Source organism: Pelecanus crispus, chromosome 5 (assembly GCF_030463565.1).
Source record: "Pelecanus crispus isolate bPelCri1 chromosome 5, bPelCri1.pri, whole genome shotgun sequence".
Taxonomy (NCBI): Eukaryota; Metazoa; Chordata; class Aves; order Pelecaniformes; family Pelecanidae; genus Pelecanus; species Pelecanus crispus.
In genome coordinates this window covers 3357260-3379316 of record NC_134647.1, presented here as the reverse complement: position 1 = coordinate 3379316, position 22057 = coordinate 3357260, and the positions used below count along the sequence as shown (strand labels likewise).

Here is a 22057-nt window from a genome sequence, read left to right as displayed (position 1 = left end):
TTTCTCATTACAGCTATAATTTACTGGGCCTCTGCCTTAGTTAAAAATCAATGAGAAAGAAAAAGTTGGGGGTTGTTGGGGTTTTTTTCTTGTCATCTCTATATCCAGGCATCAGAGCATGTAATGCTTCGGTATTTTATATATACCTGATGATCTTACCTGCTTTTGAGTTTCATTTTATACGGCTGTAAGAAGCAGGCCACGAAGCTGGTGCTGCTTCTTCAAGTATGTGTCTTTCATGTTTATAAACGAGTAAATGTTGGCATAATTCTGACAGTTATTTGCTTTTCTGTCCTCTTTTTATATATGTTCTCTTTGTTCAGGAGGACTTTCTTAATATTTCCGTTCTGAATTGCTTTACGCAAAACACTTTTTATTCTAGTTGACCCTATTAATCAAGTTTACCTGTTGCCTTTTTCAGCTTGGGGAGGCTTGTATTATTTCTGCCCTCTTCCCAAGTTTTGCCCATGTATTTTTTTTCTCTTTAATCCAATGGTTAATTTTCTGATTGCCTTCTCTAAGCCATTCCAATGAAAGGGAATGCTAGACAACGCAGTCGGTATGGCCCGTGGCTCTTACATTCTTATTTGGTGAAAGGCACAGGGTAGGACATGTTGGTTGGAAAAGATGGAAGTCAAATATTCCAACCTCCTGCTTGATGTAGAGCAGCCACAGCACTCGGTCAGGTCAGCTCTTGGTTTCACCAGCAGCATCTTCAAGGATTGAGTTTCCACAATCGCTGTGGGTAACCTGCTCTAGTGTTGCACTGCTCTTCTGAAGGAGCACCCACCCTGAAAATATGCACAGCATTTACTGAGAGAATGAAAGGTCAAACAATATTGACTCAAAAGCTATCCAAGGGAAAATTACTGTATATATTAAGATCTGACATGATTTAACTACAATAGATGATCCCAGCTGAATAAGGACTCATTCTGTTTGTGCTTCCATATAAAGCATGCATGCTTTTCTGTCAACTGTCTACAGCTGCTTTGGATTAAATCTATTAATTAACTGGTTTTTATTACCTGGTAAAAGCCCTGAGTTGAGTCTCAGTGCTTTTCTTGGTGAAACAGTACTACAGCCTTAAAGTAGGACCTAGGTCTCTTCTTCAGCTTAGTCATCAGTGGAATAATCTGAGAAAAGCTCTTTAATAATAGGAAAAGATTTCAGAACTGTCAGTAACAGATCCTAATATATTTTATAATTTGCTCTTTCTTGTTTCTTTGGGGTCCAAAAACCTCTGGATGACCTCAGTGATGGAAAAAATACCTGGTAGTTTCTTACAAAGGAAGCTGCTGATTATCCTTTGCGATAGAGAAGTGCGAGAAAATCTGTACACACAAAAGATACTTTGCAGTTACATAGGTCTGCCCAGGAACAAGGCAGAAACAGAAAAATTGGCCCTTTTTTATTTTTGTTGTTTCTTGTGGACAAATAACCATGCATATATGTGAACTGGTCTGTGCACTCCCGGTAAGCATGAGTATCCAGACCTTCCTTTACACCCACTGATCGTCGGCGCAGTGCGTATGTGCCTTACAGGTCTGCCGTTCCCAGGCTCCAGGATCTCCTTGTGCCTCACCTGGATGTCTGTGCCCAGATTCCCCAGGCAAACTGCGCACCAAGAAAGGTTATTTAAAACTGGTTTATTCTAGAAATAGGGAAAAAATGAACTCTGATGGTATAGCGTTACTCTTGCTGCTCAGAAGGCCTTTTTTGCCAATGCAAATAAAATGGACTAGATGATCTTGAAGGTCTTTTCCAACCTAAACGATTCCATGATTCTATGATCCTGACTCCAGAGCGTATTCCCAGGGATGCCATTTAATGCAAACTCTTTAAGCGTCATAGAAGGTGTCCGTAGAGATTTTGCACGTAGATGGGATAGCGTAGAGCAAATGTCAGCCTGAGTTTCTCCCGTGGGAAGCTGTTAACATCTTCAAGTGTCGACCTCGCCTGGGGTGAGCAGTCGCTCCCGTGTGCGTAGTCAGGACAGGTTTGGGAAAGTCCAAAGCGATCGGCCAGCGCTGGAGATGCGGAGCCAAAGTAGAGAACAAGTGATAGTCACCGAGTTAAAATGTGGTAACGGTAGCATCCACACCATAAAGTAGTGGTTTAACCAGCCTATAGCTGAAATTTAAATAAATAAATACCTAAAAATAAAGAGCCATTTCCCCCTGCTCCCCAAGTATTTCAATTTAAGACAGGGAAAGTTTGGCTTTCTGACCTATCTATCACTTCATACCCGTACCATTATTTTTAGGTGGCTCTTTCGTCTTGCTTACCCTCAGAACTGTCGCTGTTACACATAGTCCACCTGGGCACTTCTCTCTAAAATAATTATTTCACAGCAAGTCTGGCAAATAAATTACTTATTTAAACTGTCAGCGTAGCGTTAAATGTCACTTGCAGATGTTGCTGTATGTGTGACTGAGTTCTTGTGCAGAATTAGGTGTTTATACATTGGGTTTTAAGTATGAAAGTTTGTCATAATTTGGAATTTGGACTCTTGGCTGTTTTCACGATCTGAACTATTCCACCTAAGTTGTTTTTGTTAAAATAAGGGTTATTTGCAGCTGCCATTAAGAACCAGTGTTTTAGCCAGTCCTCCTAAATTATTGTATTCTTTCCCTGATAAACAGTTTAGATGGCTAAGTAATAAAGAGCAATCTGGAAGTTAGAGGCTTGTGGCATGAGAACTTTTTTCATCTTATGAATTAGTGATTTTGCTGTAACAGAATTTCCAATGTCCTATTTTTGGATATGGAGATAATGATTTTCTGGTGGGAGTTAGAGAAATCCAAGTGCAGTTTTATCAGAAACTCACTGGACTGGCTTCTTGGTGTAATATTTCTGACTTTCAGTGAGAGGGTTGAAATGTTAGCTGAATGAAACCAAACTGCTTATGCAACTGAGAGACCCGGCTGCAACACTTCTATTACTGTTCCCCCTTTTCTGTACGGGTCTTCTTGTACTTCTCGAAACACACTTTTGTGTTTTTTTCTTTTTAAACTAGGTCCCAGTCCTAAAAAGTACCAATGCCACTCAGGCCTGCATGGAACCGCAGTGGTGTGATGGAGGGGGAGGAGGTCCATGGGGACCGCACTCCGCCCGTGTGTTACACTTTATAGGAGAGAGGAGGGAGAAAAATAATCTTAGTGTTCTTAAGGCTTTCAAGCAGGATCGTGATGTGAACAGTAAATGTCAATAATCTCAGTTACTTTCTTTTCTCTGCACTTGCTGTGTTTGTTTTTCTATAGTAAAATCTTCCTTTAAAATGTTTTTTGGGGGCTGTTTTTGAGAAGTGTCATCTCAGTTCTTGACTAAAAGCAAGAAGTACTAGGAAACAAAATATGAAATCTTAGCTGTGTTATTTTAAACGCTCTCTATGTGAGCTGTTAGAATGGTAGATAGAAGTCATGACCTATCAAATAGCTTGTATTCATCATTTCTTTTCCTTTACAGTCCCAGTGGGTCTTTATTATCCTGCTTGGAGCAGGTGAAGACTTACTTGCTGACTGATGGAACGTGCAAGTGTGGCCTAGAATGTCCTCTTGTTCTTCCCAAGGTAAAGAAAAGCATCATTTTGGATCTCTGCTATAATCCTTATCAGTTATGTCAGCTGATGTGCTATGCCATGGCTTAATCTCTGTTCAGAACATATATATAAAATGAGATAAGTGGCATACACCCAAAGATTCTCCGTAAAATACAAAATGAGTCTCCCTTCTGCCTTCTCCCCTCATGGAAAAGATCTGACTTGGGTTTTATGGTGTTCTAATATTTTCCTATTAAATTGGAAACCTACCATTGACAGCGTCGTGTTAACATGTGAGAATCAGAATGAGACGCTGACTTACATGATAGCTTCAGTATCAGCTTCACAATTTTATCGTCTATACACAAATTGTAAGTTTTCCTCTTAATCACAGAGCAGTCTCAAACACATGCAGTCCTTTTTCCTTTTTTTTTCCCTAGCCTTTAGACTGTGGGGTGTTAAAGTTCTCTTGCTAGATGACAACTTCCATGGCTGTTTACTTATTACAAATATATTCACTATTTATAATTTCCAAACGTACTGTAAAGGTTATCTCTTGGGCAATGTAGGAGCAGCCAGCTACCTCTAAAGAACAGAGGCAGATGTAATTTTCTGTAAAATTTCTGCTTTAGGTATATTTGGTAAGTTTGCTGCCTGTCATGATTATTTCAAATGTTGGGATTTTTACTCTCAGGTCTTTAATTTTGATCCTGGAGCTGCTGTGAAGCAGAGAACTGCTGAAGATGTTAAAGCGGACGAAGATGTCACCAAACTATGCATACATAAAAGGAAAATTATTGCTGTGGCTACACTTCATAAAAGCATGGAAGCACCACATCCTTCACTAGTTCTAACTAGTCCTGGTGGTGGAACAAGTGAGTAAAATGATGCAGAATCATTTAATTACCTAATTTTAAATATATATAATTACTATACAAAAACACCCCCAAAAGTCTTACATATCTGTGAGTGTAAGAGTAAACAGATTAAAGGAAAAATGGAGGTAGTAATTAGAGAGATGTAGGTAGATAGAAACTGAGTCTAAAAAGCAGGTCATCCCAGACTAAGAGCGTGATTTTCTTGGAAAAGATATCAGATTGTTCTAGACAAAGAAAATACTTTAGCTCTCATCTTTTGGAACTGTAGTAATATGTCTGATATTCTGTCACATGGGAAATTAGAGAAGGAGAATAAAGTGATTATAAAGGGATTAGAATGTGGCTAAGGACTTGGCTAAATGGGAAATTGTATTGCAAGGCAGAATATGTAGCAAGAGAAGATCTCCGCTGTAATTTCTCAAGGATTATTTTGGGGGACCAAGCTGGATTAGCATTTTAATTATCCATATCAACAACAAATGAGGTAATTTGTTGACGGATGAAGTTGACAGGTATTATCAAAACAAGAGAAGATCAAAACATCTTGAAAAGCTAGGAGATCATCGAGACCTGGAGTGAAAGAAAAGGTGTAGCAACAAATCCCATTAATTGTAAGGTTATTCACCTGGGGACTAGTGAAAAAAGCTATTAGCTGTAAATTATTGAGAAAGAAGCCCTAGATACAGTAGCTGATGAAAGATGCCTGTGAGCTGTACCAGATGGCAATACGGTGCAGATCAGTGTGGCTCTACGAGAGAGAAGTACAAATGCCGCTGGACGCTTGCTGCCTTCCTGCGCCCCCGTTCTCGCTGGCGGCACTCAAGCTGAACTAGAGCAGAGGATCTTGTCGTAGTGAGCTGCAAAACCTGTTTTATCAAAGTCATCTAAAAGCGTTTAGCTTGTTCAGCCTGGCAAAATGGTGGCTGAAAGGAGATGCGATTGCTGTCCGTAAAGGCATCGGGAGAATCAGCACCGGAAAATAAAGCTACTTAAGCCAAAGGACAAAGTTAGCACTGAAAGAAACAGCTACAAAAGCAGAGTTACATAGAAACTTAAACTGAAAATTAGGTACTTTCTAAGGATTCCAAGAAAAGGTTCTGAAGTAGTCTTACAAATCCAAATGATTAGGACGAAGGAGTGAAGGTTACTTTTAAGGCAGAGCTGGGTACGTTTATGGTTATGTGCTCTGATGCATGCAACTTCTGGGAAGTGGCCCTTGATAATCTGAGAGATCTTTTGCACCTGTGTTGCTGTAATAATAGCATGTAATGGCTAATTGCTAACCACTCTGTAGCTTGACTTCGAAGTAGATATTAAGAGTATAAAGTAAATAATAAATTTCAGGTACGTAGACTATGCTAAGATACCGGTGCTGTTCATACTACTCATGTGCTCTTGCATTTTCAAATAGGTATTTATGATTTTCAAGCTTTGTTTAAATTGGTTTTTGCAGTGTATTTTTTTTTAAATGAACAGTGCATCTCCCAAATTACTATGCATTTTCCTTATTAATTTTTTGTATTCTTTATTAGTAGTACTTAAATTACATTTCTGTTTTCAAAAAATTAGTAAAGTGAAGGAGGTAAAACCAGCTAAATATTAAAGACACAAGTCACATTTATGTGGTCTTACCTTCTCTGTTGATCAGAATTTTGTGTGCTAAGCAAAGCAGAAAATTTGCCCATAAATTGCCTTTTCATTTATGCACACTTATATTTGACCATTTGCTTAGGTCCAGCATTCAAGGTGAGGGTTCTTGTACGTATTTCGTTTTGCAGTTCAGTCTTGAGGTTCGTCCCCTAGATGAGACTTTGGTTGTATTTTGGGAAAGGTAATATGTTTGTTTCTGTCATGATGTAGCTGGTTGAGCAAATAGGATGAAGGCAGGATTGTCAGTGCCATCTGTCTCCTATGGCCAGGCTGAAGGAAAGAAGGGAGTTGGGTTCTTGTGAGTAGAGGAATTTAAAGGCACCTCTGAATTCATTTGAACATGAAATCTTTAGCTCATTACTCAAGCTTAAGTTTGCATATTCAGAGGCTGCATGCCAAGAATGCATTCATTTTCCTTTACTGAGCTCGCACTGCAAGCTGAATGACAAATTCCCAGAGCAGCAAAACTGGCAGAAAGTCCGCCAGACTTGGAGCTGCTTGCGATGGTATTCTTAAAGTAAAGCATTGAAAAAAATATTTTTTAAATAAAACTGATATTAATGGGCAGAAAAGGAAAGTGGTCTTGTACTTGTAGGGAAGTCTAGTCTCCAAAGTGGGATTTACAGGATTTTTTTCCATTGTAGAGGGGTTCATATGTGTATATACGCAAATATCCCCAGGGCCTTTATCCTGAAACCAACATATAAGGTAGAGCCCCTTAAATTTAGGATCTTCACCGCAAGCAAAGCTTGTTGAGAAGCTGCAGGAAAAGCCTTAATTCAGTAAAGTAATACAGGACATGATACAATGTTTGTCCTCACCTTTTTAGCAAAGCAGTTCCCAGGAACAGATTAACTCAGAGGAGTGGAACTTGGTGCCCTTGGTGCCAGCGAGTGATGTGGAGCAGCCGGAGAAGCTGCATCCTGCCTTGCACAGCCACGGTCGCTTAGGTCTCTGCAATTAAGTGCTTGGCTGAATAGAAACCTGGGCCAAAGTCGTGTGGCACGGCTCCCCCTTCATCTTCAACAGGGACAGCATTTGGGGCAGGACCCTTTTCTCTGTAGGGCACGGAAAAATTAGTCTAAGCCCTTGTTGGGCTTTGTTCCTCCTGTACTCAATAGATGGTGCCAGAGGCTCCTTTTCCCTGTGACAGTGGTAGCCTGCTCCTCCTGCCAGCTCTTCTAGCGGTAGCCAAAGTGGTGACGCTGAACATTCAGGAGTAGGACACTGGAGATGATGATTAGAAAGAAAAGACAAAAGGGAAGGAGAAAGATTTAAAGTTGTCCACATTTTTGCGGTCTTTATATGGGATACGGAGTTAAGGTCTATACAGCTGCACTATGTAGTAGGGTAGCATGCATCGTTCCAGCACCTACTTGGTGATTCGGGTGTTATTTCTGTCGAGGCAAAAGTTTAGCCAAAAGGCTTTCTAGCTTTTATGAATATTTTCACACACGGTAGTTTTGCACTGAAATGTGTGATATCAGATTTCAAAACAGTAACTGTTGTGTTTTTAATATTAGGTGCAACTCCAGTAGTTCCTACTCGAGCAGCGACTCCAAGATCAATGAGGAATAAATCACATGAAGGAATTACAAATTCTGTGATGCCAGAATGTAAGACTCCTTTCAAGTTGATGATAGGGGCATCTAATGCCATGGGTAGGCTTTATGTGCAAGAAATGGCTGGAAGCCAGCAACAAGAACTTCATTCTGTCTATCCTAGGCAGAGATTGGGTAGTAATGAACTTGGACAGAAGTCTCCGTATCGTGGCAGTCATGGTGGGATGCCCAGTCCAGCTTCATCAGGATCACAGATATACGGAGATGGCTCAATCTCTCCTAGGACTGACCCACTTGGAAGCCCTGATGTTTTCACAAGGAACAATCCCAGTTTTCATGGAGCACCTAACTCTAGTCCTATTCACATGAACAGGACACCTCTCTCTCCACCATCAGTAATGCTACATGGTTCTCCCATACAGTCATCCTGTGCAATGGCTGGAAGGACTAATATACCTCTTTCCCCAACCTTGACCACAAAAAGCCCAGTAATGAAAAAACCCATGTGTAATTTTTCAACTGGTATGGAAATACCACGAGCAATGTTTCACCATAAACCGCCCCAGGGTCCACCCCCACCTCCTCCACCGCCTTCTTGTGCTCTTCAGAAAAAGCCATTAACGTCAGAAAAGGATCCACTTGGCATACTTGACCCTATTCCTAGCAAACCAGTGAATCAGAATCCTGTTATCATTAACCCAACTACTTTCCATTCAAATGTCCACTCTCAGGTACCCGTGATGAATGTAAGCATGCCTCCTGCTGTCGTCCCTTTGCCAAGTAATCTTCCTTTGCCAACTGTAAAACCTGGTCACATGAACCATGGCAGTCATGTTCAAAGAGTTCAGCATTCTGCTTCGACTTCCCTCTCTCCTTCGCCAGTGACATCCCCAGTTCATATGATGGGATCCGGGATTGGAAGGATCGAGGCTTCTCCCCAAAGATCACGTTCTTCTTCCACGTCATCAGATCACGGAAATTTCCTGCTGCCTCCAGTAGGACCACAGTCATCCTGTAGCGGTATTAAAGTTCCTCCCAGGTCCCCACGGTCAACGATAGGGTCACCGAGACCATCTATGCCATCTAGCCCTTCCACCAAGCACGATGGACTTAATCAATACAAGGACATCCCTAACCCATTAATTGCTGGAATGAGTAATGTATTAAATCCTCCAAACAATGCAGTTTTTTCTACTGCATCGGCTGGAAGTGGTTCCTTGAAGAGTCAGCCTGGTTTGCTGGGAATGCCTTTAAATCAGATCTTGAACCAGCACAATGCTGCCTCTTTTCCAGCAAGTAGTTTACTCTCAGCAGCAGCCAAAGCACAGCTAGCAAATCAAAATAAACTTGCTGGTAACAACAGTAACAGCAGTAGCAATTCTGGACCTGTTGCCAGCGGTGGCAACAACGAAGGACATAGCACTTTAAATACCATGTTCCCTCCTGCTGCCAATGTGCTTCTACCAACGACTGAAGGGCAAAGTGGCCGAGCAGCACTGAGAGATAAATTGATGTCTCAGCAAAAAGATCCTCTGAGAAAAAGAAAGCAGCCGACCGCCACGGTGTTGAGTTTGCTGAGACAGTCTCAGTTGGACAGTTCTGGAGTTTCCAAAGCTGGATCTGATTTGATAAGAAAGCAAAGTCAGAGCTCCTTTCCCATCAGTTCTATGTCCCAGCTACTTCAGTCCATGAGTTGTCAAAGCTCTCACATGAGCAGCAATAGTACCACCAGTTGTGGGAGCTCAAATACTGCTCTACCTTGCTCTGGTAACCAGATGCATTTTGCAGACACCAGTATGAACTCTGGCAGTCTCCAGAACTCGCTGGCACAGAGTTTACCCTTGCGAGGGGACGGTGTGCACTGCCAGAACGCAAACACTAACTTTGTCCACGGTACTAGCCCGGGCACAACCAACCATCTTGCAGGTTTAATAAATCAGATGCAGGCTAGCGGGAACTGTGGGATGCTCAGTCAGTCAGGAATGGCTTTAGGAAATTCGTTACATCCGAACCCACCTCAGTCGAGAATCCAGGCATCCTCCACTCCAGTGATACCAAACAGCATTGTTAGCAGCTGTAATCAAACAAGTCCTGAAGCAGGTACGTTTCCTTCTAGAAGGATACCCCTATGTTTGACTGCTTGGAAATATATGATGACTACTTTTAAATGGGTTCCTTTTACGTATCTACTTTTTAAATTTGAGTTTACCAATATACCGATATGAAAAGTCTGCCTATTTCATGCTGGTATTCAGAAACTCAAAAATAAAACAAATGAGGAAAAAAAACAGTGGTAGACTAAAATACATCTCCCTTTTCCTGGACAAAATCATCTTGGCCTCCTTCCTGTGACAATTCTTGCTTTTATTAACTTGCACGCACTCTGCATAAATAAAATCCATGCACTTCTGTACATACCCAGACCTCAGCTTTTGTCACTTGCCCAAATAAATTGAGGGGGTTTTTTGCAGCATGCCCTGCTACTTCAACCCTAGAATGCAATGGCTAACCTGGCAGCATATGTCCAGGCTATACACGTGTTCTTTACTGCTTGCATTAAAGAGTTGGTGTTATCAGAGATTGGAGCACATACTGAGAGTATAAAAGTTTGCAAAATAACCCTTTTCAGGGACAGCACGGGGTAGTGCCAAGTCTGTGTTTGCCTTTATAATGATAATTTTACTAAGCTGGTAATGAAATGGTTTAATAAACTGTATATTCAGTTGGAAGGGTGTAGAGAGATGTCCTGGTTTATTCAGCAGTGAAGACTTGGAGAGGAAACAGGTATGCTGCTGTTCCTATCTCCGTGCTGTTTAAAGATAAAAGGGAGACAGCTCACAAGTTTGTATTTCATTTAACTACTACTGGTTGAACAAAGTACTCGTTTTTTGAAAGATGGTGCTGTGTTAATTTCTTAAGCAGAAAGAAAACCTTCCATTTGGTATTTCAGTCTTGCAGCTCGGTTAACTTTCAAAGCGTGCGTTTGATACAGTCATAGCTAAACTACATCAGGTCAAACGAAAGTGACTGTAAGCGTGCAAGCGGGCTCTCATTAACCCAAGAAAGACCCTGATATGTATTCCTGAGCTTCCTCCGAGAGAGCTGTTTATTCTTTAAAATACAGAACAGAATTGTATAAAAACTGAATTGCATAAAAATAATTTTCTAATATTATGCTGGGCACAGTTTCTGATGACTTTTCAGGGTTTCTCTCCATTCCTGGGGAAAAAAAAGGCTTTTTTTTTTTTTTCCCCTTAGCTGTCTTGGTGGTTTGTGTCACAAGCAAGCAGCTATTAATCCTTGCATGGCTGTTTTGCCTTGTCATGCTGACAAAGGGGAGCATTTCCTGATATCGCCTGTCTCTTCTGAGACTTTGTACTCTCTTCCGAACAGAACAAAGGTCTGGTTTTGCCTTAGGAGCTTGCCTCCCTGTCCCGCTAAGCGTGCTACAAAATCCCTTTAGCAGGCACTCTTTGGGTTTCCACCTCTGTTGAGTTCAGTGGGGACCAGTGGTAGGTACGGGCTCTTCTGGATTGTCACTGTCCACACAGCTGAAGGAAGCTGTGAAGTTATTGCGGCACTGGACTACGTTAACTTGCCCTCCAGAGAACAGAAAAGACTGAATGTTATGTGGGGCAAGAGCTCGTGCGCCAGCGGTTCCCGTCAAGAAGCTGAGCAGTAGTAATTCACCCCGTGCGGGGTAAGGGTTGAAAAGGTCAAGATTCCTGCAGGAAATTCAGGCTGGAACCGATTACCAGACGTTTTACGTAGAAAGTTATCAGTAAGACGTGGCTTAAAGACTATTCAAGTGGGCTTCTAAGAAGGAGAATCCAAGTTCATCCCCATGCGGGATCTTCTTGCTCCTGCTCCGTGGGTACGGTGGTGCTGGACCACGCGGGAAGGCTGCCGTCGGGTCGATGGCACGGCTCGTCGTCATTCCTACGTTAGTTAATCAGAGCCTTTGCTTGCGTTGCCAGTCCTTGTCTTCAGGCAAGCTGAATTTCTTCCCGAGAAGACAAATGTTGATATGAGGGAGAAACGATAGCAGTGTCGGCTGTCGACCTCCTGTGGGACAGCAGCAGGACGAATCTGTGCGCGTGGCAAAGCCCCACCAAGAAAGGTTTCGACATAAACAGCCGATTCGGGTCTCATCGATACAGGAACAGAAATATGTATATAGCCCCACCTGGGAACTTCTGTTCTGCTGTGGTATTTCTACAGAATGGTATTTCTAATACCCTGGAGACAACTGATACAATGATAGGGATATAATTACAGGGCCTTAAACTGGCACTTTTTTCCTTATCTAAATGATAAATGGTAGTTCTGTGTAGGCAAAGACTAGAAAGATTTGAATATGTTCTGTCCCTCGCTACTGAATGGGTTTGTTTCTGTAGTTTTGATGCTTGCAAAATACACACAACCTGCATTTAACTATTTTATGAAATATCCATGATGGCTAGAAGCCGAGAGCGCTTTTCTTCTCTTTAAGATGAAGTTTCAGATTCTGTTATCTGTGTGTTATTCCCAGGGGCAAAGCCCTAAAACGGTGCGTGAACCTTCACCCAGTCATCGCAGCAGCATGGAGCGTACGATTTAAATCTAATCCAGAAAATCCAGACAGGGGCATTTTGTTGTATTTGCAGGAGAATGGAAGCGTTCTTTCCGTGAAACAAGTGTCAAATGTTGAGTATTTTGCATTAATAATAACCTTTAAAAATAAAAGTTAGTCACCAGTCTGCATTCAGTTATGTGGACAGCACAGACGAGGTATATTGTGAATTATTCTGTACGGAGGCAGGGCAGGTTGATAGTTTCGGTGGATGGAACTGAGCAGCATCAAACATGCCGTGTGAACCGCGCTTTCAAGAGTAGTTTAGCTGAGTAAGACGTCTTTGGGAAATTCTTGTGTTCATATTTGAGTTTGTGGCTTTTTTTTTTTATTTTTTGCTTTGTTTTTTAAGTATTTTAATTGCTAAATCTGTTTTCTGTTTCTGTGCCAGCATTCAGAATAGCTACTAATCAGAAAATAGTTCCTGAGAGAAAAAATACTGAGAATCACCACAATTAGATAGCTGGTTATTGCCTAAGCTTTTAATTATATTTTAACCACATGGACCAAGTTTTATTCTAGCTTTTGTTCTTCCACAGATAATAACTTTAGTTTCCAGGTAATTTTCAGTATGAGCATGACGGAATTAAAAATTAATAAATACAAAAATAAAAATTACTGTTTATGCAGTAGAAAGCTTTTGCAGTTTTTCCAAGTTTGAGCCCTTGAAAACCAGTTATGCTCAATTAATTTTTATTAACAATCTCAATCTCTCGGTTCTATAGCATTTGGGTTGCAAACAGTGTTTAATAGCAGGTGTCTTACAGGAAGAGCTAGCAGCAGATCGGTAGAGATTATTTAGGGCTATTCCTTTGAAAAGAGTCCATTTGCTGCCAGGAGACTGGGTTCTAGACTCATTTTTCCAGTTTGCCAGTTTGGCAGCTTTAAGATTTATTCATGAAGCCACTTTGCCTCTCTTTGGATTTGTCTGTTCTTTTCGTAAAATGGGGCTGCGTCACTGTGTGATATATTTTATTGTAGAGTCTGGTTCTTTTTTTTTTTTTTCTTGCTGTTAGAATGTGCCGTTAGTCCAGAAGTTCACAGTGTAGAAAATCTGTGTGTGAACGTTGAACGTTCAACATGCAAACCCTGCTAAGAATGCAACGTGCATAAATGGTGGGATAGATGAAAACAAGTGAAAAATATTGGGGCGTAAAAGCTACATACAGCTGATAAGGGAAATCAAGGGAACTAATATCATAACCATAGCGAATAGAAATAAAGATTATAACTTGTCTCAAATATCAGAACATCAGAAATATGAGAAACTTGAGGTCTAGAAGTTTAGTAGAGACAAATAAAGGGCAGATTTGGCAAACAGAGGCTATATCCCTTCCATAGAACAGTAATTTTTACTGGTGAAATTTACAGAATAGAAAATAGTAAAATATAATTAAATAGGGAGGAGGACACAGGACCAATACCAGTCAGTGAGGAGTTTCTGTCCCACTCAGAGTTTATTTTAATACAACCAGGTACAGTGTAGTATAATTGGGAGTGGAACATTGCCTTGGAAAACAGTGACTCGAAGGGGTTTTGGAGGCTTTGATTTAATAGATGTAATGCAAACTGTTAGATCAGTGATGTTGAAAAAAAAACCCCAAACCCAAAAACCCACAAAAAGAGAAGGTGGGTGGATCCTTGGCAACATAAAAATGGGAATACGCAGGGGAACTGGGGATGCTCCTGGTTCTGTGTATACTTGAGAAAACCAGAGTTGGGATGCGGCGTTCTGGCTAGTGGTCACTGCTCGTGAAAGGACCGGAAGCGCTAGAGATTTCAAAGGAGGGCCACAAAATTGATACGGGTGGTTGCCATCAGACGTCGGGGTGTAAGCCCTGGAGGCAGTGTCTCTGCTCTTTGTCTTACAGAAGGTCCTGAAGTCAGGCCCCCTCGCACAGCGTGAGCGTGTCAGCAGAGCAGGTGCCAGGGAGCTGAGCTGCGTGCGAGGTGTTCCAGCACGTGGGGATGCCCTGCCATCTGCTCTTTCAAAGAAGTAGCCAAGGAATAGTGTCTCTTCCTATAAGTGTAGGCACTTGGGCAGCATCCGAGAAGGCGGAGGGCTGCATCACTTTTACCTTGTCGGCAGACATTTGATGACAACTTCCAGTGGCTGGAAGCTGGTGAATTCGGCATCAAAGAAACGAGTGGTTTCCTTTTTGTGAGAACAGGTTGAAGTACTTGAGCAGAGGATGTGTGGAGTATATGAACAGAAAGAATTAAAGAGATGTCACGACCCAAGCATGCACGGGATCGTTCTGAACGATGGCGGTGGTCGCTTCTGGCCTTAGCATCTACAGGCCTGTCAGCCTGACCTCGGTGCCGGGGAAGATTATGGAGAGGTTCATCTTGAGCGAACTCCACAGGCAAGTACAGGTCAACCAGGGGATCAGGCCCAGCCAGCATGGGTTCACAAAAGGCAGGTCCTGCTTGACCAACCTGATCTCCTTCTATGACCTGGTGACCCGCCTGGTAGATGATGGAAAGGCTGTGGATGTCATCTACCTCGACTTTAGCAAAGCTTTTGACACCGTCTCGCATAATATCCTCCTCGGGAAGCTGGCAGCTCACGGCTTAGACAGGCATACTCTTCGCTGGGTAAAGAACTGGTTGGGTGGCCGAGCCCAGAGAGTAGTGATAAATGGTGTTAAGTCCAGTTGGCGGCCGGTCACGAGCGGTGTTCCCCAGGGCTCTGTTTTAGGGCCAGTCTTGTTCAATATCTTTATCAATGATCTGGATGAGGGGATTGAGTGCACCCTCAGTAAGTTTGCAGACGACACCAAATTGGGTGGGAGTGTCGATCTGCTCGAGGGTAGGATGGCCCTGCAGAGGGACCTGGACAGACTGGATCGATGGGCCGTGGCCAACTGTATGAGGTTCAACAAGGCCACAAGTGCCGGGTCCTGCACTTCGGTCACAACAACCCCATGCAACGCTACAGGCTTGGGGAAGAGTGGCTGGAAAGCTGCCTGGCCGAAAAGGACCTGGGGGTGTTAGTAGATAGCCGGCTGAACATGAGCCAGCAGTGTGCCCAGGTGGCCAAGAAGGCCAACAGCATCCTGGCTTGTATCAGGAATGGTGTGGCCAGCAGGAGCAGGGAGGTGATTGTCCCCCTGTACTCGGCGCTGGTGAGGCCGCACCTGGAATACTGTGTCCCGTTTTGGGCCCCTCACTACAAGAAAGACATTGAGGTGCTGGAGCGTGTTCAGAGGCGGGCAACGAAGCTGGTGAAGGGTCTGGAGAACAAGTCTTACGAGGAGCGGCTGAGGGAACTGGGGTTGTTTAGCCTGGAAAAGAGGAGGCTGAGGGGAGACCTTATCGCTCTCTACAACTACCTGAAAGGAGGTTGTAGTGAGGTGGGTGTTGGTCTCTTCTCCCAAGTAGCTAGCGATAGGACAAGAGGAAATGGGCTTAAGCTGCGCCAGGGGAGGTTTAGACTGGAAATTAGGAAAAATTTCTTTACGGAAAGGGTGGTCAGGCATTGGAACAGGCTGCCCAGAGAGGTGGTGGAGTCCCCATCCCTGGAGGCGTTTAAAAAACGGGTAGATGTGGCACTTCGGGATATGGTTTAGTCTGGTCTACCCTTGATTAGTCTAGAGTGGGCTTGGTAGTGTAGGTTAATGGTTGGACTGGATGATCTTAAAGGTCTTTTCCAACCTAGATGATTCTATGATTCTATGATCTGCTCAGCTCGGGTCCCCTCGTGCTGCCCTCCCGTACTGACCTGTGGGTGCCACGGAGAGCGGCTCTGCTTTCACGCTGGCTGCTCAAAATACTTACACCTCTGTGTTAGCCATTACAATCTAACCTTATTATCAGGATTCAATCCCAATATAACCTAAAGGACTCATGAAAGATTTTTTTTTTTCCCTGCCAAACTGACATTCAGCTAGAGCTAGTCAACGTGGAGTGATCGGGGATTGCCTTCCCTTTGCAGAATCTGAAATGATCTTGTTGATAATATATTGCAGAGAAAAATTTCCTTCAAATCAGACCAGCCTTTGGTTTTTTCTCCTTCAGCAGCATGGGGCGTGATCTTCGGGACATGTCCCACTTCGCCGCCGTTTGTAAAGTTTTGTTTTCTCTTGCTTTTTGCCTGTAGCACAAAGCTATGTCTCCTGAGGAATGAATTGCTTTAGTCTAACTAAAGGATTTGTCCTTAATCTACGTGAAAAATACTGATCTGTGCTACGAACAGTATCGCTTCAGATTTTAATTTTTGTGAAGATGGCGGGGGGTTGGATAGTTTGGGGTAAGTATTCTCCCTTACCTTCTGGGAGAGCTGTGAGTGTAAATGCTTTAGATGGAAAAGAACGATGCTGCAGTCACATCCGTATTTTGATGGTGTGAGGAACCTAACGCATAAGGAGTTACGTGAATAAAAGGTTAAATGTACTATTGGATGTAGTGGTAGTCGTCAACATAATGTAGGCCCTTGCTTCTCTGAAAATGGTCTTTCCTAGGCGTCAAAGAAGATGGGGTATTTTAGAATATATCACATTAAACATGTACAAAGTGGCATATTCTAGTATGTGAGCCTCTGGATTTGCTCCCCAAAATTACTTCTATGTGTCATGGATTTACAAAATCAGTAGAACTTTTTGACTTGAAATTCAGAAGAGTAGCTGGCTGGCATCCCCTTATGGGACTTGCTATGTCTGAGAAAAGTTTCTTATTAAACTTAAATAACCCCGAGACAGGATGCCAACCAGCTACTCTTCTAATTATAGAACCAATTGAAATGTTCTATTGATTTTGGGTTTTGGTGTTTATATAAATGTACAGAGGGACTTTTCTCGGGTTGGTGATTATAAGGCATCACTGTTTTTTAACATCTGTCACTGCTTTTCAACATTAACCCTATTTTCCTTTGTTACTATTTTGGGGAGACAGAAGTGATTATTTTCCTATTGAAATGAGAACTGTAAAGAATGGGGAAAATGTTCTACATGAAGAATAAGATTGCCAAGCAAGAGACATGTATGGTAGGTCAAGTCTCTTCCCTGCCGTTGAAATGAATATTCCCATTTATTTGCTCTTTTTAACTCTTGATGGAAGGTTCATGCGCAAAACCGCTCTCATTCTCTGAACATAAAGGAATCACTGGCTTAGTAGGCATCAGCAATTGTAGGAGGTAAAACTTAGTTGTTAACATGATAGACTTCTATACAGTTGGTGTAAACATACTTGCTACCGTGAGGGTTACAATAGAGGAAAAAATTGGTAGTGGAATAGATTTTCCTTTTCAAATTACCTCTGTTTATGAATGTTTATTGTTAGCAAGTGCTAGCAAATTGGAAAAACTTGGGAATCGGCTCGATTTCTACTTAATTAACTTGGTTGTTTAGTACAGGGAGCTGAAAGGAGTAAGCCTGTAATTTGAGTAGAAGTGGAAAAAGGAAATGTAAGAATAATTTATTTACAACTGTATCAGACACGTTATGCTGGTTGAGTTTTGGTGCGAGAAGATCAGGAATGGTGATAGTACCAGCGCTGGCTTGTCGAGGGTGATGATGGGATCACGTACCGCTTCTCCGCATCCGGGGGCACGTGCTCCGAGCGCGAGGCTCTTTCGTGAAAGGTGTGCAGTGACGTAGACCTCGACATTGCTACTACCTCCTTCCTGCTTGTCTTTGAACTTGATGCCCTCACTGTGTAGTAGCTGTACTCTGACCTCACCTGCTGGGGGGGGCCCTGCAGGCGCTGCCGTATCCCGTTTGCGAATCGCGCTGGCGTTACCTCTGAGATAAATACCACGATTGAAAGTTCGGCTCTGCTGAGCTCCGCTTACCGAGCACGTCGCTTGCTTAGACACACAGCTTGGGTTTTTCTTGTGGTGTTTTTTTTTCTTATAATTTGAATTTGCCGGTAACTCACAGTGTTTTAGTTAACCAGACTCTTACCTGGGTTAGTGTTTTAATTGCCATACATTTTTCTAGGTGTTTATATTAATAAAAGTTAGAGGATTTGTAAAAAATAATAATAAAATATGCAGAAAGCTGAGTCTTATTTTATTAAAGATATGATTGTGAAGAAAAACTGAATTAATTATATGAGATTCCCCATACATATTTAGCTCTCCACATCTTTGGAAAATATTCTTATTTTCCAATGGGCAACTCCAAAACTTGCTGGAGGGTGGAGTGGGGACTATGAAAGAAATAATGCTTTTTATTGAATTTTTAATTTCCCAAATTTGCAATGAAATGTTTTACCTCATCTGCACGGCATCTCCCACAGCTGTGAATGGGGGATGATACAAGACAGGATCAGCCTAGGTGCCAACACTGAGTAAATACTGAAAGATTATTCCTTCATTTGTATGCTGTTGTCTTCACAGATTTTTACTAGAAGACTGCTTTTGCTTTCTGTTAACAGCTAAGCACAGAAGAATAGTTTTCCCAAAGTAATGTTAAAAACAGCAGTGATGGTAAAATGCAGAAGTCGGAAGAGACAGGGACAAGGAGAAGAGCCAAGACTGAATTCAGTCAGGTATTTTTTTTAAAAAAAAAAAAAAAAGCCTAATTTTAAAGATTTCTGTTGTCCTAGAAACTGCTTTGGACTTTTTGCCCTTCCCCCAAAATTTTGACAGACTCATTTTTGGCCGAGTCACTTCTCAGAAGATGCAGAGACTGCATGCTGTATTTCAGTGATTTTCATCCTTCAAATAATCTGTTAAAGCAAGAGGTTGAAAAACACTATTTAAGAATGGGGCCAACGTTACAGCTGTTTTGTTGTAAGTAAAAAAAAAAAAGATCATGCAGCATTATGCCATTGGTAGTCATAGTAATACGCTCAGCTGCTACAGTGATAAGCGTGATATTATGGATAGGCAGTTAAATGTTTCACAGAAGAGCCCATTCTGTGCGGACGGAGTATTGTATATGAGGGGAGTCCACGTTTTTAACTGGTTCTGCTGGGCTGAGAAGGATGTTTTATTTATTGGTCCATTGATCGTCGTTTCTTCGCTGTCTCAAGGGAGCGCACAATCTCAATAAGAACAACTGACAGTAGTTTGCAGTTAACTGCTGAATTATGGTTCCTTCAGGATTGGGAGCACTATAATAAATGTGTCGCCAGATAAATATCTTAAATGTTTTCCATTCCAAAAAGGAAACAGAGAATACAATTATAAAATTGTATAACTCTTGGTTCTAAGCTTATAGGTAAGTGATGGAATATGTAGTTAAAGCAAGAACATGTTGTCTCAAATTTTTAAGGAATATGAGGTCCTATCGCTTCCATCAGCGATTATACTTCTGTGAAAGTTAAGCCTCTTAAAATCGCTAATTTAACAATATTGCCAGTGATGCAAACTATGTGTTCGTGTCTCCAAGTTGATATTAATTATTATTTCATATCAGTATTGCAGTAGCTTCTGGAGGCCTCCAGCATGGCTTGGTGACCCTGTGCGGTAGAAGTTGCACAAACCATTTGAGATACAGTAGTAATTACAATGCCTAAGTGATCTTTTGTACTTTCACACCTTCATCATCTCAGGGTAAGGTATGCAGTGAAACTTTCCTCTCTCCACTCTCGCTGGATCATTTTGAAAGGATCTTGCAGATTTCTTCTGAAAAAGCTACTGAGTTTTACCCTAGGAGAGGTTGGAAGTGGTGGAGGTTTTAGCAAGAAGCTCATTACATGACAAGGAGTTGAATGTGAGTTTCTGACAAGGGTTTCAAAAACTTAAAATGTTCTAAATTTAAAAAGCAATGAAGAAAATACAAAATATAAAATAAAGCTAGCTGCATTTTTATTGAATATACATAAAAGTAAGAATTGGGAAAGTGGTATGTGTAACATTTACTTGTTTTCAACTCTTAAAATGTTTTAGATATTAATGGCTAATGAGCAAGTTCTGCACTGTTAGTTCCCTAAGTCCTTTATACACCTGTCTTATTGGTTATTTTTATTCTACGAACTCCAGCAATGTACTGTTGAGACTATTGAAATACTAGAATACACACTGGAGAGTTCCTTCCAGAGAAACGTGTTGTAAAATATTATTTCCATTGTAGTTTCCTAACTGGTATATTTAACTGCAGTTTTTTAGGAAGATACATATATAGGTAACGTTCTTTAATTTGGTAGAAGTACTTTTAGTATCTATGAAGTCTACTATAGTTTGCTTTGGGTTTGAATTGTCTGGATTATAAGGAAGCTGAGCATTATTCACAGTGTGTGAAGTCATTACTGTTCCTACATATTTTTATGCAGACGCAATTCTTCTTCCGCTGCAGAAACGTTATATAGTTTTTGACTCTTTACTTTTGTTTAGTTGGAAATCAATAGCTCGTCCCCCAACTTCTCCTTCTGAGGACGGCCACTGAAGCTTGCTGTCCAAGTCTTCATATTGTTCAAATCTTAGGAGTGTTTAAAAACCAGGACTCAAAACAAGATAGACCTCTGGCTATATCCTTCCGTCCAAACAGCGTATGTGTACATTTGTGTTCCTGTCTTTTCATGGTAGGACAGTGCTGTGATGTGAATGATCAGTATCTTCCACTCTAATTTCTTTATTTTAAGTGAGCAGGGAGAGTGAATCTTCTTGAACACAAATGGATTTCATAATACCCGTTATTATATTGCATCTGCTTAAGAATACCTGTCAAGCAATACTTCAAAAAAAAAGGAACACAGATAAAATCCACACAGGAAAATAAGCCTGATTTTGAAAGAAAACAAAATAAAAATGCTCAGAAATAAAATACTATAGCCCACAAAGCAATAATTTCAAAAATGTGTATCCTATTTAATTTCCATTTATTTACTCCCAAAACATTTATTTGACCCTCTAAGAGAACAATAGATCTACTTTTTCAGCATTCTGGATATTTCGTCTTCTCGCTGCTTTACAGAGGCGGTTCCTTTTTCTCAGCAACTGGCAAAAGAGCTTTTGGCAGACACCGGCATCTGCAGGAGCTGGAAGCCGGCATTCATCTTAGGCTTTTATGGCTTTTAGTCTAACTCCTTCATCTTTTTTTCATTCTACTTTTACTCTTAAGAGCTTCTGATTATTAAGGACTGTTGTTTACTGAGCTAACATGCACGATGCCTTGGGTTTCCAGGATTCAAAATACCATGTTTTCTGAAACTTGGAATCAAACTCGTGATTTCATTTTAGCTTTCAACTCCCATTCGCGTTTCTCATCAAAAACCTCCCAAGCGTCACCTTGGAGCCTGGATACAGTAATGACGAACCGTTTCATGGTAGAGTTTTGGGTGAGCTAACGCGCTGTCGAAACTCTTTGGTGCTGCAGTGCATCTTCTTTTCTTCTGGCTGTCATCCTTCTCCAGGCCTGAAGGAAATGCACGTGGTCAGAACGGCTGTCCTGCTTTCCCTACAGCACTGCTGGCCGAGACGCCTTGTTTGCACAGGGATCTTTTTTCAGCTGACATCCACCATCTGGTTTCCGCTGTCATCCTGCCCTTTTTGAAAATTCTAGTAAATACAACGTATGGGTCTAGATAGCGCTTTGAATAAAAGACAGACCTCAGAGGACATCCACGGTTAGTTCCAGATCGCCGCGCCTATGCTTTGGTGCTACTGCCTGATTTGAAAGGACAAGCCTCTTACTAGGACTTTTCTTCTCTTTTACTCGCAGCATAGCTTATACCGTTGCTTTGGTGAGGCACATCACATTTTTCCGTGCTGTTTCAGAGAACGCTCCGCATCTTCACGCTGCCGATGCTGGGCATCACTTCTCGTTGCACCTGGTCTCCTCATGAGTCAAGAAGACAGGACTGCTCAAGTTCGTCCTGGATCTTGGAGATTTCATTTTGAAACTGGGGAAGGACAGTTCAGAGGGCT

The 22057-nt window shown here is 41.8% G+C and overlaps 1 protein-coding gene across 7 annotated transcripts in view; it reads left to right on the top strand.

Moving 5' to 3' along the window:
• The window catches only part of MBD5 (methyl-CpG binding domain protein 5), a 148192-nt gene that overhangs the window by 102019 nt on the left and 24116 nt on the right, over positions 1-22057 (top strand). For all 7 annotated transcript variants that reach the window (XM_075710642.1, XM_075710647.1, XM_075710646.1 and 4 more), the window contains 3 exons: positions 3469-3571; positions 4236-4416; positions 7593-9731. In XM_075710642.1, coding sequence (XP_075566757.1) covers positions 3469-3571; positions 4236-4416; positions 7593-9731 — 2423 coding nt within the window. The remainder of the gene's footprint in view (positions 1-3468; positions 3572-4235; positions 4417-7592; positions 9732-22057) is intronic.